At 46.2% G+C, this 17,882-nt stretch overlaps 1 protein-coding gene across 3 annotated transcripts in view; it reads left to right on the top strand.

Moving 5' to 3' along the window:
- Positions 1-17,117, top strand: part of LOC134920292 (uncharacterized) — a 265,262-nt gene extending 248,145 nt beyond the window's left edge. For all 3 annotated transcript variants that reach the window (XM_063920509.1, XM_063920510.1, XM_063920511.1), the window contains exon 21: positions 16,813-17,117. In XM_063920509.1, coding sequence (XP_063776579.1) covers positions 16,813-16,887 — 75 coding nt within the window. In that variant the 3' untranslated portion in view covers positions 16,888-17,117. The remainder of the gene's footprint in view (positions 1-16,812) is intronic.
- The last annotated feature ends 765 nt before the right edge of the window (positions 17,118-17,882 follow it).

Raw genomic sequence — 17,882 nt, 5'->3', positions numbered from 1 at the left:
ATACTGGTGGTCACTGTCAGCAAAACTCTGCACTGTACTCCTGCTATATAATACAGCTGCTCCCCAGTCCCCACAATTAAGCAGTGTGAGCACAGGTATATTATGCAGCACACTGAGCACAGATATGGAGCGTTTTTTTCAGGCAGAGAACGGATAAAACTGGTGGTCACTGATCAGCAAAACTCTGCTCTGTACTCCTCCTATATTATACAGCTGCTCCCCAGCCCTCCCCACAATTAAGCAATAAAGCAATCAAGTTCAACAATAAACGGAGAGGACGCCAGCCACGTCCTCTCCCTATCATCTCCAATGAACGAGTGAAAATGGCGGCGACGCGCGGCTGCTTATATAGAATCCGAATCTCGCGAGAATCCGACAGCGGGATGATGACGTTCGGGCGCGCTCGGGTTAGCCGAGCAAGGCGGGAAGGTTCGAACCTGCCTCGGACCCGTGTAAAATGGGTGAAGTTCGGGGGGGTTCGGTTTCCGAGAAACCGAACCCGCTCATCACTAGTCACTGTATAGGTCATTGGTACGGCCTCATCTAGAATACTGTGTTCAATTCTGGAGGCCATATCTTCAAAAGGATATTAAATTAGAGATGAGCGGGTTCGGTTTTACTCGGATTTACCCGAATCTCCTTAACGTCATGTGTATTGGTTAACCAATAAGAGAAATCCAGAAAATAAGAAATGGCGATAATTCTGGTGTAAAGAACCGAGTAAATCCGAACCCGCTTATCTCTAATATTAATACATTAGAGACTGTACAAAGAAGGGCAACTAAAATGGTGCATGGCCTACATGACAAAAACATACACAGAAAGACTAAAAAATCTCAATATGTATAGTTTGGAGCAGAGAAGGGAAAGAAGGGATATGATAGAAACTTTCAAATATATCAACGGTTTTAACAAGGAGGGAGGGAAACATTCTCCAAATGAAGAGAAGCAATAGGACACAAGGACATGCACCGAGACTGGAGGGGGGTTGGTTCAGGGGAAATTCAAGGAAAAATTACTTCACAGAAAGGGTAGTGGACAAGTGGAATAGCCTCCCATCAGAGGTGGGAGAGGATAAGACAGTAGAGCAATTAAAACATGCATGGGATAGACATAAGGATATTCTTACAAAGAAATAAGGATCAAATAAGGTTTGAGAGAAATAAAATATGGTAAAAAAAAAGGGGACAGACTAGATGGGCCAAATGGTTCTTATCTGCCGTCAAATTCTGTGTTTCTATATCTAGGCATGCCTCTGGTCCTGCTCATTCTAGTGTGGTATAAAATGAACTGGAGGGCATTATAATGTTGCATAATGTGAGCTGGGGCACTGTAATGCGGCACAATATGAAGTGGAGACACTATAGTGTGGTATAATATGAAGTCTGTATGTCATAATATTAATTGGTGGTACTGTATTGCATGATGTGTACTGGCAGCCCTACAACGTGACATAATGTGAACTAGGGCACTGCTATGGTTCATAAAATAAACTAGGGCACTACTATGGTTACTCAAAATGGTCGGACCTATTTATACTGTGTACAGGGTCGCAGTTGCAAGCTGAGACACGCCTGTGTTTGAGTGGCCACGCCCCCTTACTGGCCACAAACGGTTCCTGTCTGTCATTCGCTTCATGAATAAATCCTCTCTGCGAGTGACAGTGGTAGTGAAACTTGATGCATGCGCACTGCAACGCAAACATATGTATAGATCACCGATAATCATTCAACTGTGTAACCATCAGCATTGTATCCATCTCTGAATCTGGCCCTTAATGGCCTCAAGTTACAGTGTATAGACTGCTGAAACCTTTAATGGAGCATGGCCTTAAATTCGGATGGGGATTTCCCCTCAACCTCCAAATACCGCACAGAGGTGGAATTAGTATCCTTGTAGGCACCATCAGATCTTGATGGCCTCTTGCTCTACTCTTGGTTTGTATGTGTCCGATTGATAAGAAGTCTCCCTCCCCATGGACCTTTTGGCAGGTCTGCCCTGACGCTAATACTTGTAAATGGTCCAATGTTTTATCAACACATCTTTAAACCCAAGGCTTGCACATGTTCTAAACAAAAAACCCAAAGCTTGTTTATCAATGATCCTTTTACTGACTCCTTATCCTCAACTTCAGTTGTAGAAGCTGGTCTATCAGGTCTTTATAAGCATTATGTCCCCTTTACTTTATACCAAGCTCTTGTTATGACCCCATAGGAGTTGCATCTAGACTTTTGCTGCCATGGCCTCACTACATTCTCTCCTGTTTACATGTTGCTGACTTATATGCACACCTTTTGTTTTCCGCTGAGTCTCTGGATGCGTGGTGTCAGGGCACCCTTAGTACACCCCCCTACCGCATTTGTTGCTCTCTAGTCATAGTTCTCTTAGTGTCTACTTTAGGGTATGATTCAGAAGTGGATGCATTGCCGTTGTTTGCGCAGATGAGCTTTTTTTACTACACGTGCATCAGAGTCACATTGCACATGTGTGGCTTTTGATAAGAGATAGCAGTTGCAGTGCGCATTTATAAGGTGAGTGACCGATAGTGAGTGTTTGTATGAGGTAACTGGGCCGGCTTGTCATACACAGACGTGTCATATGACCATTTTGGGGCCTTGTCTGAGCCTGTCACTGTGTCGCCATATGTAAAAGCTCCAGTTGCTTACTGTGACAGACAATCTGAGCAATCATAGGTTGGCTCAGAGACCCAATGGTACGACCAATGTTGTGTCTCTGTACGCAAGTGGTGGATCAGTGGCATCTGCGTCCACCTCTGAATCACGCCCGTACTCTCTTAGTAATACACTGCTTTGTACACTTTCCTACTATGGTCTGTCTCCTCCTTATACCCCCCCCCCCTCCTTCCCCGCCACACACACACACATCTATCTGCATCATTTGTGTAATTTCAACAATTCACTCAATTATAAATAGTAGTATACACTGACAATGTTTATCACCACCCAATTGTAATTATATATAGTATTATATATTATACACTGACAATGTTTATCACCACCCAATTGTATGTATAATGTTATCCAACATAGGGCTTTTAATAATATTAGTCTCATTCTAGTTATACAACTTGGTTGTATTTCTCTTCTGAAAATAATTCCTAAACAGTGATAAAGAAAATATGCACTAAAAAAGAGAAATGATGCTTAATATGAATCCTGAGATGATGTCAGCATTTGGAGAACAGCGTCACTATACATGATAAATAGACTTCCCCATGCAAAGCATCCTAAGAGGCCTCCGATATAGGCTATCACCTGCTAAAGCCGGGGATTGTCTTTACCATTAGGAGGCTTTGATAAATATAGACCTGAGTCCCTGCAATCACAATGCAATGTTGGGGTTCTGTGTAGGAGGTACGTGATTGTGTTGGTTTAGTGATTGCTTCTTGTCTCTTCAACATCTACATTTTTTTTTTAAATGAACACTTTAGACTTATCGGGAGATATTTAATTAGCAGCTGTAATTTTCTGCAGCTAAGTGACAAACCCCCACCCCTCCCTGGGATATTCAGTTGTCCCCGATGCCGGTTGTCATCTGGAATGTTTTTTTTATGTGCCTGAGGCAGGTGGAAAAAAAATTCTCCAATAACCAGCCCTATTTTTTTTCAGGAAAAACACATACATCTGGGAACTTATCTCGGATCCTATGTGCCTTCGCCCGAAAATAGAAAACTTTTCTGGTGAAAAAAAATGGTGGACCATTAAATTGGCTGGGTGAAAAAGAAAGTTTAAAAAAGAAGATGCTAATTATATGCCCCCCTTAGTTTTTCCACCAGTTTTACCTGACAAAGAGATCTCTTTCTTTTATTCTAAGTTATTTTCCAGTTACAGTAACCAATATCTAATTCATTAGTTTATCCTCTTCCAGTAGATATTTTCAAAACAATATACAGTAAAAGGAAATGAAGAGGTAAACATAGGAACAGACCAGTGTTAAGCTGTTGATAGGAACAGACCACTGTATGCTATAACTGGTGATAAGGGTTCATGAGATGTACTGTATGCATTATTGAGCGTTTGGGCTCTTTCTGAGGGAACTGACACGCATTACTCATGAAGTTTCCCCAAGTATTTTTTTATGTTTGATTTATAAGGTGCTACAAGGGTTCCGCAGTGCCATACACAGTGAAGGAAAATAACAACTTTACCAAGCACAAGGGTCTGCAGGCAGAATAGTTACATACAAGAACACAACTATACATTTACCTGGTCATTTCCCTCTCATTTCTGACTTTGGCAGTGGCCCTTACTTTCTTCTATACAATTCATAAATTCCCCTTTTGCCTTTTGAAATGAAGCTTAAACCCTTATTAGCAACCTTACACTAAGAAAAAGCGCCTTTCTGTTGAAAAATGGACAATGGTGTGTTGGCAGAAGCATTAACTTGATCTCTATTGATACTGATAATGGCAGTGGTTAATTGTTAGCCTGCAGATATAAGCAGAACCTAAGAAGCTTACAAGCAGCTTAAATGTATATTTTAAGTTACAAAGGGATAGTTCAATATGTCAGAATTACTGTCTTCTCCAGTCATTAGGAAAATGGTAGTAACATGTAAAAACAAGAATTACGTTTCATTACTGAAGAATCCTTAAGTACATACTGATACATTTCTTTAGTGGTCGATAAATACTTAAACATCATAAAATGTAGGTTCCGAAAATCTATTGCTATTTAAATTTTTTATCTAAACATGCTTTGTTTATCTTTCTAAAGCGCTGTATTCACGGCCCGATTTGGGGAGAGATGTGTGCTGAGCGAACTGCTCAGCACACATCTCTCCCCCCGCTCAGCACAGTGCGATGTCAGATTGCTTAGATTTTAAGCAGCGATCGCTCCGTGAGTACCCCCCTTAAGTAAAGTACAGGTATATGGTATTGCTTGGGTGGAAGGGTGAAGGACAAAAATCCATGTTGTAATTTACCCTGTGGCTATGTAGAGCATATAAATCACCTCACATAAACCCTTATTGGCAACCTTAACCAAGGTAAAGCACTTTTCTGTTGATGAATGGATAAGCAATATTTTTTTTTGTATATGTAAGTACAAAATGTTCAAATAAGGAATGCACACGCGTGTGTGTACACATTGGCCCTCATTCCGAGTTGTTCGCTCGCAAGGCGAATGTAGCAGAGTTACACACGCTAAGCCGCCGCCTACTGGGAGTGAATCTTAGCTTCTTAAAATTGCGACCGACGTACGCGCAATATTGCGATTACAAACGAGTTAGCAGTTTCTGAGTAGCTCCAGACTTACTCTGCCTGTGCGATCAGTTCAGTGCTTTTCGTTCCTGGCTGACGTCATAAACACACCCAGCGTTCGCCCAGGCACTCCCACCGTTTCTCCGGCCACTCCTGCGTTTTTTCCGAAAACGGTAGCGTTTTCAGCCACACGCCCCTAAAACGCCGTGCATCCGCCCAGTAACACCCATTTCCTGTCAATCACAATGCGAACGTCGGAGCGATGAAAATGCCGTGAGTAAACTTACTTTCTTCATAGTAAAGTTACTTGGCGCAGTCGCAGTGCGAACATTGCGCATGCGCACTAAGAGAATTCTCACTGCGATGCGATGAAAAACTCCGAGCGAACAACTCGGAATGAGGGCCATTGCTTTTCTGTTCAAGGTGGAATTCAGTTCTCTGCAAATCTTTGCTGATGTTTCTGCGCATCTCTACAGAGTGCAAAGGAAAATCATTGAAGATGGCTGGTCACATAATGCTCTCTGCGACTGCTCCAGAGCAATATGTGCACAGTGTGGATAATTGAATTTCCCCCTCAGAGTTACAAAGGTAATTGAAGATGTAGCTTTGAGGCATTCATTTCAGCAGGCTGAGGGAGTGCTGCAATATTACTGGCTGCATAAGCCAGTTCACGGCAGTGTAGTGTTGTGTACCCCAACCGCAACAGAAATCTGCAAAAAGTCCTGGACTTTATGTGGCTAAAACCAGTTTTTTTTTAGGCTACACAGGGTGGATCGGGGGGAGATCAGGCGTGCAGAAACAATTGAATCACCCCCAGTGAATCATAAAAATATAATCATCTAGAGCAGCAGTTTATGGACAAATATATCTGCCCAGTGCATGAAACAGCACCTTTCTGAGATTACAATTAGAATAATAATGTTCATCGCCAAACTCTTCTAACCACATGCTCACTAATAGCACAGTACAGTATGTGATCTGTTATCCCAAAGTTTCATGGTTTTCTGGATATGAGATATATGTTGGAATTTAAAATACAAAATGTATTACTGCATTTTTTTTTCTTTTAATGGACAGTGTAACAAGCGTTCACCTGCTCATTAGATTTTTAGCGGTGCTCCTACCAGTGGCCGGTAGAGAAAATACTTTGTGTAATTTACTGCAATGGGATCACCGAGACAATAGTTGCTGAAAGTGAAAAGGGAAAAATGGGTAAAGCTGTCCATACGCCCAAAAAAGCTAAACTAACTTTGGATAACAGTATAAAAGTTTATTATTTGTTATTATAAAAGTATTTCTGGTATGTAAATAGGGTCAAATAGCTGTTATATGCATTTTTTTTTTAGATATAAAAGAATGATAGCAAAATAAGTGCTAAAACTAAATACATAAAAATGGGTATAAGTATATATTTGAGTCATTTTAGGGGATTTGTTTTAAGTGGAAACAGACTGATTACTCCCATCTGCAAATCTAAAAAGATGTGTCCCACTCACAAAGCACCCTAATATACCTATTCAATACCATCACTATCAGACTGTACGACATAGTGCCTCAGCGCTTCCGCCGTGCCGACACGTGTAACATAAAGTCACGTTAAGGCTCAAAGGAGGCGTATGTAACTATGACTCCCAAGGAGTGCCCCCACAGCTGCTCCACATACTGTAGTCCTGATTCACCTCCTCTAGGCCCCTGGATCCCGGCTCTCCAGCAGATAGCAGCACCTGACTACATGTCTGCACCCAGCAGCATCGCTGTAATGATGCTGCCTGCAAGAGGTATCCTGCCAATGCCGAGGTAAAAACATGTAAACAGCTTAAGGTATATAACCCATGGGGGTTCTGTGGGACCACAGACAGTACAGACCGTGTAGATCTCACAGCCCGATGGGTGTTTTGCTTTTGTAAACATAATAGGGAAAACACAGGCACTGGGGAACAATACAGTACAAATGTAGAAGGGTACATCAATAATGAATTTACAGATGGGGATGGAACACAATAAGGAGCATACAAATATATGTATGTTTGTGTGTATATATGTATGTATACACATATAATTAAAGGGTTGTAGATGGCATCCCGGCGGATGGGATGTTGGCGTTCAGAATACCGCCGCCGGAATCCTGAATGCTAGTATGCCAGGGGGTGGTTAGCATTGGGCTGCAGGGAGGGAGGGAGGGTTAGGGGAAGGGGTAGGGTTAATTAATTTAATTCAAAATGTCGGGATTATAGTGGCCGGGATGCCGCAGTCCGTATTCTGACCGCCTGCATTCCATACCCAACCCCAATAAAATATTCCCACCAGACCCCATATACAATATATATATATATATATATATATATATATATACTTCCAGTATATGCCGGCACTCAAATCACAACAACAGCTTGCTCTGGTGCCCGTTGAAGCAGAGAAATAGCAGTCCAATGGAAAACGGCACTCAGAGGCGATGAATCGTAGAAAAGAGGTTTAATTCATACCATTAACGTTTCGGGGCGACAAGCCCCGTCCTCAGAATGGACAGAGGCTTGTCGCCCCGAAACGTTAATGGTATGAATTAAACCTCTTTTCTACGATTCAGTGCCGTTTTCCATTGGACTGCTATATATATATATATATATATATATATATATATACTAGGTGCTTCATCGCGCCCTACGGGCGCTCTTCACACCGTCGGAAGGGGCTGTTCCCCCTTAACCCCTGCACGTCTTTCTGGGGTTCAATATTTGTATTATATGGCGGTGCTAGTTTTGTTAGTGGTTAAATATTGGACGACGAAAGGGCGTCCGATGGTGAAGGGGGTGTAGCCCCTTGCGATGGCGTGAACAGCGCCTGCAGGGCACAGTGTGCAGAATGTAGCGGTTGGGGGGGAGCTCAGATGAGGCAGGGTGTCTGTAGATGCTGCTGGTGGAGGGGGGGCGGATGCGGGGGGGGGGGGGTGAGGGACCTATAACTATGTGATTGTATGTGTAACAATATATAGGACAGGGATAAGGATCTATGTGGTATAGACATACCCGCATGAAGAGGTATATGGTGTCATTAGACACAGAGGGGAGTGCTGGTACAATGAGGAACAGGGGCAGCTGTGTCCTGTCTGTACACTGTCTGATCCTTCCGGTGAGAAACGCGAGTACGTGACGCACGCGAGCGCTGTGCACGGCCACACGCCTCAGGTGCACCAGTCCCCTCTGCATGCGCTATCTGCGCTGCCCCCTTAGATGCAGGAGGAGTGGACGGGGCCTCGCGCTCCTCCCAGGGCCACTGGGCGTGGCCAGCGCAGTCACATGCTCGGTGGGTGAGTGGTGCAGGGAGGGCTATGAAAGCCATCTGCTGCGCCACCCGTCCCTCATAAATGTGTATGGTGGCGGCAGCAGTTGTTGTTGTTCCCCCAGCGCCGCGGGCGGGGAGTCAGAGCAGAGGCGGATGTAGATCTCATGGGGCTCTAGGCAAGACACCAATTTGTGGCCCCATCTTCCTCACTGGATAGGTGTGGGCACTGGGATAGGTGTGGGCACGGGAATAGGTGTGGGCACTGGGATAGGTGTGGGCACTGGAATAGGTGTGGGCACTGGAATAGGTGTGGGCGCTGGAATAGCTGTGGGCACTGGGACAGGTGTGGGCACTGGGATAGGTGTGGGCACTGGGAGAGGTGTGGGCATGGGATAGGTGTGGACACGGGATAGGTGTGGGGTCTGGGAGAGGTGTGGGCACGGGACAGGTGTGGGCGCTGGGATAGGAGTGGGCACGTGATAGATGTAGGCGCTGGGATAAGTGTTGGCACGTGATAGGTGTGGGCGCTGGGATAGGTGTGGGCACGTGATAGGTGTGGGCACGTGATAGATGTGGTCGGTGGGATAGGTGTGGGTGCTGGAACAGGTGTGGGCACGTGACAGGTGTGGGTGCTGGGATAGGTGTGGGCACGTAATAGGTGTGGGCGCTGGGATAGGTGTGGGCGCTGGGCAATGGGATAGGTGTGGGCACGGGGGAGGTGTGGGCACTGGGATAGGTGTGGGACAGGAGAGGTGTGGGCAAGGGATAGGTGTGGGCACTGGGATTGATGTGGGCACTGGGATAGGTGTGGGCATGGGGGAGTTGTGGGCACTGGGATAGGTGTGGGACAGGAGAGGTGTGGGCAAGGGATAGGTGTGGGCACTGGGATTGATGTGGGCACTGGGATAGGTGTGGGCATGGGGGAGTTGTGGGCACTGGGATAGGTGTGGGCACGGGAGAGGTGTGGGCACGGGAGAGGTGTGGGCACTGGGATAGGTGTGGGCACTGGGATAGATGTGGGCACGGGAGAGGTGTGGGCACTGGGATAGGTGTGGGCATGGGAGAGGTGTGGGCACGGGAGAGGTGTGGGCATGGGAGAGGTGTGGGCACTGGGATAGGTGTGGGCACGGGAGAGGTGTGGGCACTGGGATAGGTGGGATGGGGGCAGGCATGGGAACACTGACCTATAGTTGCTGCACTCTGCTTGGCCTGCCCACCAACAGCAGCTCCTAATCACACCGACAGCAGCATCGTGAGCAGACCCTCAGGCTTCGGCTGCGGCTCCAATGTGGCGGGGACATGTAGCCACAGGGCGGTGGGAGAGGTCTGGAGGCCGGCGTCTGTGTCACTGAGCCAAGGATCTGCAGTGGTAACCGAATCCCGTCTGTGAGGAGTCGGCGGGAGGACCCAGACAGGACCCGGCCACAGAGCCCCGTGCAGTGCGCTCTCCCGGCTGTAGAGATGGGAGGAGCCGACAGTGAGAAAAGCCCCGCCTGCAGCGCCCGGTTTTCGTGATCCTTACTGCAGGCGGGACCCGGGTGTGGAGGGGCTGTCTCTGCGGCTGCCGAATTGCCATCTCCCAGGCCAGTGGGGGAATCCAGCAACAGCTTAGGGCTGGAGAAAGCCTCAGAGAATTACAGCCGGTGTGAGGAGGAATGAATACCATTAGGTACCACTGTGACGTAGGACAATCTCCTATATAATGTGCCTGGCCCTGTAACGCGAGCTCAGACGCTGTACATGTGACGGGCTCTGTGACTCCACCCAGCGTTAGAGGGCCAGGCACAGACAAGGCAAAAAAAAAAAAATATATATATATATATATATATATATATATATGTTAAAAATGGGCCTCACTGTCCCATATGATTCATAACATGCTGGCTAGCGTGTGTACATAAAGAGTAGATGGCACTCTAGGACTTTTAAAGTGCAAGTGTATTGTGAGTAAAATCACTAAATGTTGTGACTTTGTTTACAATATACTTTCTCTTACGTCCTAGAGGATGCTGGGGACTCCGTAAGGACCATGGGGTATAGACGGGCTCCGCAGGATACATGGGCACTCTAAAGACTTTAGAATGGGTGTGCACTGGCTCCTCCCTCTATGCCCCTCCTACAGACCTCAGTTAGACCCTGTGCCCAGAGGAGACTGGGTGCACTGCAGGGGAGCTCTACTGAGTTTCTCTGAAAAATACTTTTTGTTAGGTTTTTTATTTTCAGGGAGCACTGCTGGCAACAGTCTTGCGTCTTGGGACTGAGGGGAGAGAAGCAGACCTACTTAAATGATAGGCTCTGCTTCTTAGGCTGCTGGACACCATTAGCTCCAGAGGGTCGGAACGCAGGTCTCACCCTCGCCGTTCGTCCCGGAGCCGCGCCGCCGTCCTCCTCACAGAGCCGGAAGATAGAAGCCGGGTGAGTATTAAGAAGAAAGAAGACTTCAAAGGCAGCAGAAGACTTCACTGAGGTAACGCGCAGCGGTAATGCTGCGCGCCATTGCTCCCACACATATACACACAGCAGGCACTGTTAGGGTGCAGGGTGCGGGGGGGGGGGGGGGGGCGCCCTGGGCAGCAATATTAACCTCAAGGGACACTGGCAAATAGATTAGACACTGCAGAGGCGGTATATTGAAAAACCCCCGCCAGTATAAATAATTTGAGCGGGACCGAAGCCCGCTGGTGAGGGGGCAGAGCTTGATCCTCCAGCACTAACCAGCGCCATTTTCTCCACATCACACTGCAGAGAAGCTGGCTCCCCGGACTCTCCCCTGCTGAACACGGTTACAGAGGGCAAAAAAGAGGAGGGGGGCACATTTGATTGGCGCAGTGAGTGTATTTATATATTTATATAAAAGCGCTGTACTAACTGGGATTTTATTCCAGTGTCCGGTGGAGCTGGGTGTGTGCTGGCATACTCTCTCTCTCTGTCTCTCCAAAGGGCCTTATTGGGGGACTGTCTCCATATAGATATATCCCTGAGTGTGTGGGGGTGCCGACATGTCTGAAGCGGAAGGCTCATCTAAGGAGGAGGTGGAGCAGATGATTGTGGTGTCTCCGTCGGCAACGCCGACACCTGATTGGTTGGATATGTGGAATGTTTTAAATGCAAATGTGTCTTTATTCCATAAGAGATTGGACAAAGCAGAGTCCAGGGATAAGACAGGGAGTCAATCCATGGCTTTGAAATGTGTCACAGGGCCCTTCAGGGCCTCAGAAACGTCCCCTGTCCCAGGTAGCAGACACTGATACCGACACGGATTCTGACTCCAGTGTCGACTACGATGATGCGAGGTTGCACCCAAGGGTGGCCAAAAGTATTAATTATATGATTATTGCAATAAAAGATGTTTTATATATCACAGATGACCCCTCTGTCCCTGACACGAGGGTATGCATGTTTAAGGAAAAGAAACCTGAGGAAACCTTTCCCCCATCTCATGAGCTGAACGCGTTATTTGAAAAAGCTTGGGAAACTCCAGACAAGAAACTGCAGATTCCTAAGAAAATTCTTATGGCGTATACGTTCCCTGCACAGGACAGGTTACGGTGGGAATCCTCACCCAGGGTGGACAAGGCTTTAACGCGCTTGTCCAAAAAGGTGGCGCTACCGTCTCCAGATATGGCAGCCCTCAAGGATCCTGCTGATCGCAGACAGGAAACTACTTTAAAATCAATTAATGCACATACGGGTGCCTTGCTCAGACTGGCAATAGCATCGGCTTGGGTTTGTAGCGCTGTAGCAGCTTGGGCAGATACCTTGTCAGCTGACATTGATACCCTAGATAGGGATAGCATTTTATTGACCTTGGGTCACATTAAAGACGCAGTCTTATATATGAGAGACGCTTCGAGAGACGTTGGACTGTTGGGTTAAAGAGCCAACGCCATGGCGATTTCAGCTAGGCGAGCTCTGTGGACCCGCCAATGGACGGGTGATGCAGACTCAAAGAGACATATTGAAGTTTTGCCTTACAAGGGTGAGGTTTTATTTGGGGAAGGTCTCCCGAACCTGGCTTCCACAGCTACCGCTGGTAAATCTACTTTTTACCTTATGTTCCCCCACAGCAAAAGAAAACACCACAATATCAGATGCAGTCCTTTCGGTCGCATAAGTCCAGAAGAGGTCGGGGCTCTTCCTTCTTCGCCAGAGGTAAGGGTAGAGGGAAAAGAATGCCTGCTACGGCTAGTTCCCAGGAGCAGAAGTCCTCCCCGGCTTCTACTAAATCCACCGCATGACGCTGGGGCTCCACTGAGGGAGTCCGCCCCGGTGGGGGCACGTCTTCGACTCTTCAGCCACGTCTGGGTTCAATCAGACGTGGATCCTTGGGTGATGGAAATTGTATCCCAAGGATACAAGCTGGAATTCGAAGAGGTGCCTCCGCGCCGATTTTTAAATCGGATTTACCAGCTTTGGAAAAAGTTGTGAAGACTGTTGGTGCGCTTAAGCTGCCTATAGACTTTCAAGTGAAAACAAAGGTGTCACCACACACCCCAAATAAGTGACAAGAAAAAAAGATATCACCGATAAGTCTTCAGGCGCTGATGTAAATCATAGGGGGTATTAAACATCAATTTTCAACCCTCAAACAAAACATAGGAAAATACAATAGTGTAATATTACACTATTGTATTTTCCTATGTTTTGTTTGAGGGTTGAAAATTGATGTTTAATACCCCCTATGATTTACATCAGCGCCTGAAGACTTATCGGTGGATTTACCAGCTTCTCCCACAGAGAGGGAGATAGTTTTAGCTGCAATTCAAAAGCTGTATCAACAGCAAGTGATTGTCAGGGTTCCCCTAGTTCAACAGGGGAAGGGGTACTATTCAACCCTGTTTGTGGTTCCGAAACCGGATGGCTCAGTCAGGCCCATTCTAAATCTAAAATCCCTAAACCTGTACTTGAAAAAGTTCAAATTCAAGATGGAATTGCGCCGGGAAGTTATCTCCAGCCTGGAAGGGGGGGATTTTATGGTGTCACTAGACATAAAGGATGCATACCTTCATGTCCCCATATATCCCCCTCATCAGGCATGCCTGAGATTCGCTGTACAGGACTGTCATTACCAGTTTCAGACATTGCCGTTTGGGCTGTCCACGGCCCCGAGGGTTTTCACCAAGGTAATGGCGGAAATGATGGTGCTCCTGCACAGGCAGGGAGTCACAATTATCCCGTACTTGGACGATCTCCTGATAAAAGCGAGATCGAGAGATCAGTTGCTGAAAAGCGTGTCGCTCTCCCTGAGAGTGCTGCAGCAACATGGCTGGATTCTAAATCTACCAAAGTCACAGTTGGTTCCAACGACTCGCCTATCTTTCTTAGGCATGATTCTGGACACGGAACAAAAGAGGGTTTTTCTCCCGATGGAAAAAGCCCAGGAACTCCAGAACATGGTCAGAGACCTGTTAAAATCAAAAAGAGTGTCAGTCCATCAATGCACTCAAGTACTGGGAAAAATGGTGGAGACCTATGAGACCATTCCCTTCGGCAGGTTTCATGCGAGGATATTTCAGTGGGACCTTCTGGACAAGTGGTCTGGGTCCCATCTTCAAATTCATCAGAGAATAAGCCTGTCCCCCAGGGCCAGGGTGTCTCTCCTGTGGTGGCTGCAGAGTGCTCACCTTCTAGAGGGACAAGAAGGCGGCACAAGGAACAGAGTGGCAATGGCGGAAGCCACAAGGATTCTGCGCTGGGCGGAAAATCACATAAGCGCTCTGTCAGCAGTCTTCATTCCAGGAGTGGACAACTGAGATGCAGACTTCCTCAGCAGACACGATCTCCATCCCGGAGAGTGGGGACTTCAACAAGAAGTTTTTGCAGAGATAACAAGTCTTTGGGGACTTCCTCAAATAGACATGATGGCGTCACGCCTCATCAAGAAGCTTCGGAGGTATTGTGCCAGGTCAAAGGACCCTCAGGCAGTAGCGGTAGACACCCTGGTGACACCATGGGTGTCTCAGTCGGTCTATGTATTCCCTCCTCTTCCTCTCATCTCCAAAATATTGAGAATCATAAGAAGAAAAAGAGTGCAGACAATACTCGTTGTTCCAGATTGGCCTTGAAGGGCCTGGTATTCAGATCTTCAGGAGATGCTCACAGAAGATCCATGGCCTCTTCCTCTCAGGGAGGACCTGTTGCAGCAGGGGCCCTGCGTATTCCAAGACTTACCGCGGTTACTTTTGACGACATGGCGGTTGAACACCGAATCCTAGCTGGAAAAGGTATTCCGGAGGAAGTCATCCCTACTCTGATAAGGGCTAGGAAGGAAGTGGCGGCGAAACATTATCACCGTATCTGGAGGAAGTATGTTTCTTGGTGTGAAGCCAAGAATGCTCCTACGGAAGATTTCCACCTGGGCCGTTTTCTCCATTTTCTACAGACAGGAGTGGATATGGGCCTGAAGTTAGGCTCCATTAAGGTACAGATTTCGGCCCTATCTATATTCTTTCAGAAGGAATTGGCTTCTCTCCCAGAAGTCCAGACGTTTGTGAAGGGAGTGCTGCACATCCAGCCTCCTTTTGTGCCCCCAGTGTCACCATGGGACCTTAACGTGGTGTTACAGTTCCTTAAGTCACGCTGGTTTGAACCTCTTCAAACAGTTGAATTGAAATTTCTCACTTGGAAAGTGGTCATGTTGTTAGCCTTGGCATCTGCGAGGCGGGTGTCCGAATTGGCAGCTTTCTCTCACAAAAGCCCCTATCTGATTTTCCATGTGAATAGAGCAGAGTTGAGGACTTGTCCTCAATTTCTGCCTAAGGTGGTTTCATCGTTTCATATGAACCAACCTATTGTGGTGCCTGTGGCTACGGGGGACTTGGAGGATTTCAAGTCTCTTGATGTAGTCAGGGCCTTAAAAGTTTATGTAGCCAGGACGGCTCGAGTTAGGAAAACAGACGCACTGTTTGTCCTGTATGCAGCAAACAAGGTTGGCGCCCCTGCTTCTAAGCAGACTATTGCCAGCTGGATCTGTAACACGATTCAGCAGGCTCATTCTACGGCTGGATTGCCGGTACCAAATTCGGTAAAGGCCCATTCCACTAGGAAGGTGGGCTCTTCTTGGGCGGCTGCCCGAGGTGTCTCGGCATTACAATTTTGCCGAGCAGCTACTTGGTCGGGTTCAAACACTTTTGCTAAATTCTACAAGTTTGATACCTTGGCTGAGGAGAACCTCATGTTTGCTCAGTCGGTGCTGCAGAGTCATCCGCACTCTCCCGCCCGGTCTGGAGCTTTGGTATAACCTCCATGGTCCTTACGGAATTCCCAGCATCCTCTAGGACGTAAGAGAAAATAAGATTTGAAACCTACCGGTAAATCTTTTTCTCCTAGTCCGTAGAGGATGCTGGGCGCCCGTCCCAGTGTGGACTAAATTCTGCAAGACTTGTATATAGTTTTTGCTTACATAAGGGTTATGTTACAGTTTGATCAGTCTCGGGCTGATGCTGTTTTGTTTCATACTGTTAACTGGTTCGTATATTCGATGTTATACGTTGTGTATGGTGTGGGCTGGTATGAATCTTGCCCTTAGATTAACAAAAATCCTTTCCTCGTACTGTCCGTCTCCTCTGGGCAGAGTTTCTCTAACTGAGGTCTGGAGGAGGGGCATAGAGGGAGGAGCCAGTGCACACCCATTCTAAAGTCTTTAGAGTGCCCATGTCTCCTGCGGAGCCCGTCTATACCCCATGGTCCTTACGGAGTCCCCAGCATCCTCTACGGACTAGGAGAAAAAGATTTACCGGTAGGTTTAAAATCTTATTTTTTCACTTTAAAAGTCCTTGAGTGTTGTCCCTTTTCTCTGTATATGTATAATGATGCAATTCACCCTAGCCCACCTAGTGGCCAACTGCCTCTCCCCTCTTGGTGGTGATGGGGGTGGTGGTGGGGGTTAGCAGGTTAGCGGGCGCTAGTCTGAAGCTTTGCCTAGGGTGCAGAGAGATCTTGCACTGGCTCTGCCCAGGGGTTCTGCAAATCCATTTTCTCTGACAATTGAATTAACGCTTATGCAAAGTTACCGTGATTCGTGATAAATATGCGGGGGGTTTTTTCAGGGCTAATTGAATTCGATCCTATGACTGATATGGGGTTTGGAATGTTCTGAGTTTCTTCTTTTTGTATAAAAGATTCCATACCTGTCATTTGGTGGTAGACCACATAAGATGAATGCATCTAGAAGCTGCATTTAATGTAAATTATTATATAATACATAATTAGAAATTATTATTATTATGCAAAAAATATATAAATAATTTATAAATAGTTTTGTTTTTTGTGATTTGATTTTAACTATTTTTCTGTTTTTGTTTTCATTCTAGGGAAAGGCGTTTGGACAGATGTTACTTGACCTTGAGATAAAAAATGTCCCTGATTTAAAATCATTGATAGATTAATTACCCCTACCATTTTAATGTGCTAGTGCCAAATTGTTTACTGAAGTCGATATAATGTCTAATACATCGAACAGTGTTACTACAGCTTATTGATAGAGAAACGTTTTTACAGAGAAACATAACAACCGGTTAATACATAAAAAGCAACTACATTTAGTAACAGACAAAGTTCATGTGTGTGCAACTAACTATACTTTATACTGTATGGTATTGAAGGCTTATGGCATATTTTTCTTGATGGTTGTATTTTCTATATTTGTTTTTCTATCCTTGGTAGAAAATTTACTTTTTTACAATTTACAGAATTTAAATGGATGTCAATTTTTTTATAGACAAAGCCGCTAACTATCTCTAGGCACACATGCAGAGTAGAAGTTGTTTCTCTTTAGATATTCTTACTAAACGGTACTGACACGTTATTTACTTGCAAAATTGACAATTCTCAAAGTTTAATAGGTTCACAGTGACCAGGATTGTCTTAACAGCATTGTAAGCCCTGGTCAAAGCAATGTACTGGGGCCCCTATCGACCTATTCATGCAAATAAATTACCCCTCCTGTGCATCTCTCCACATGCTTTCCATACAGTGAATGGCTGTTAGCACTCTGATTGGTGTAAAATTCCAGCCATTCACAAATCAGCATGCTGATAGCCATTCACTGTCTGGCTGCGGCTGGGAGGAATGTAGAAAATGCTGCTCAGTACTATTCACAATCAGAGCAGCTAGGCAGCATTCTCTACCTGAGGCACTGGCCTGGGTGGCAAATGCCCCTGGCCCAGCCCACCCCTGCTCAAAGGTCCTTAATTGTGGGGCCTGGGCAGCCCATACTTTAAGATGGCCCTGCCAGTGAGAGGTGGGAAAACTTTTTATCCATTTCAACCCAGCAAGATGAGAACAAAGCAGCCCTGCGAGAGTAGGTCAAGGAACACCCAACATAGAAAGAAGAGAGATGGGCTAATTCACTAATATACAGATTTGTCTTCATTCAGCTATC

Source organism: Pseudophryne corroboree, chromosome 1 (genome assembly GCF_028390025.1).
Source record: "Pseudophryne corroboree isolate aPseCor3 chromosome 1, aPseCor3.hap2, whole genome shotgun sequence".
Classification (NCBI taxonomy): domain Eukaryota; kingdom Metazoa; phylum Chordata; class Amphibia; order Anura; family Myobatrachidae; genus Pseudophryne; species Pseudophryne corroboree.
This window is presented reverse-complemented; position numbering and strand designations above follow the sequence as displayed.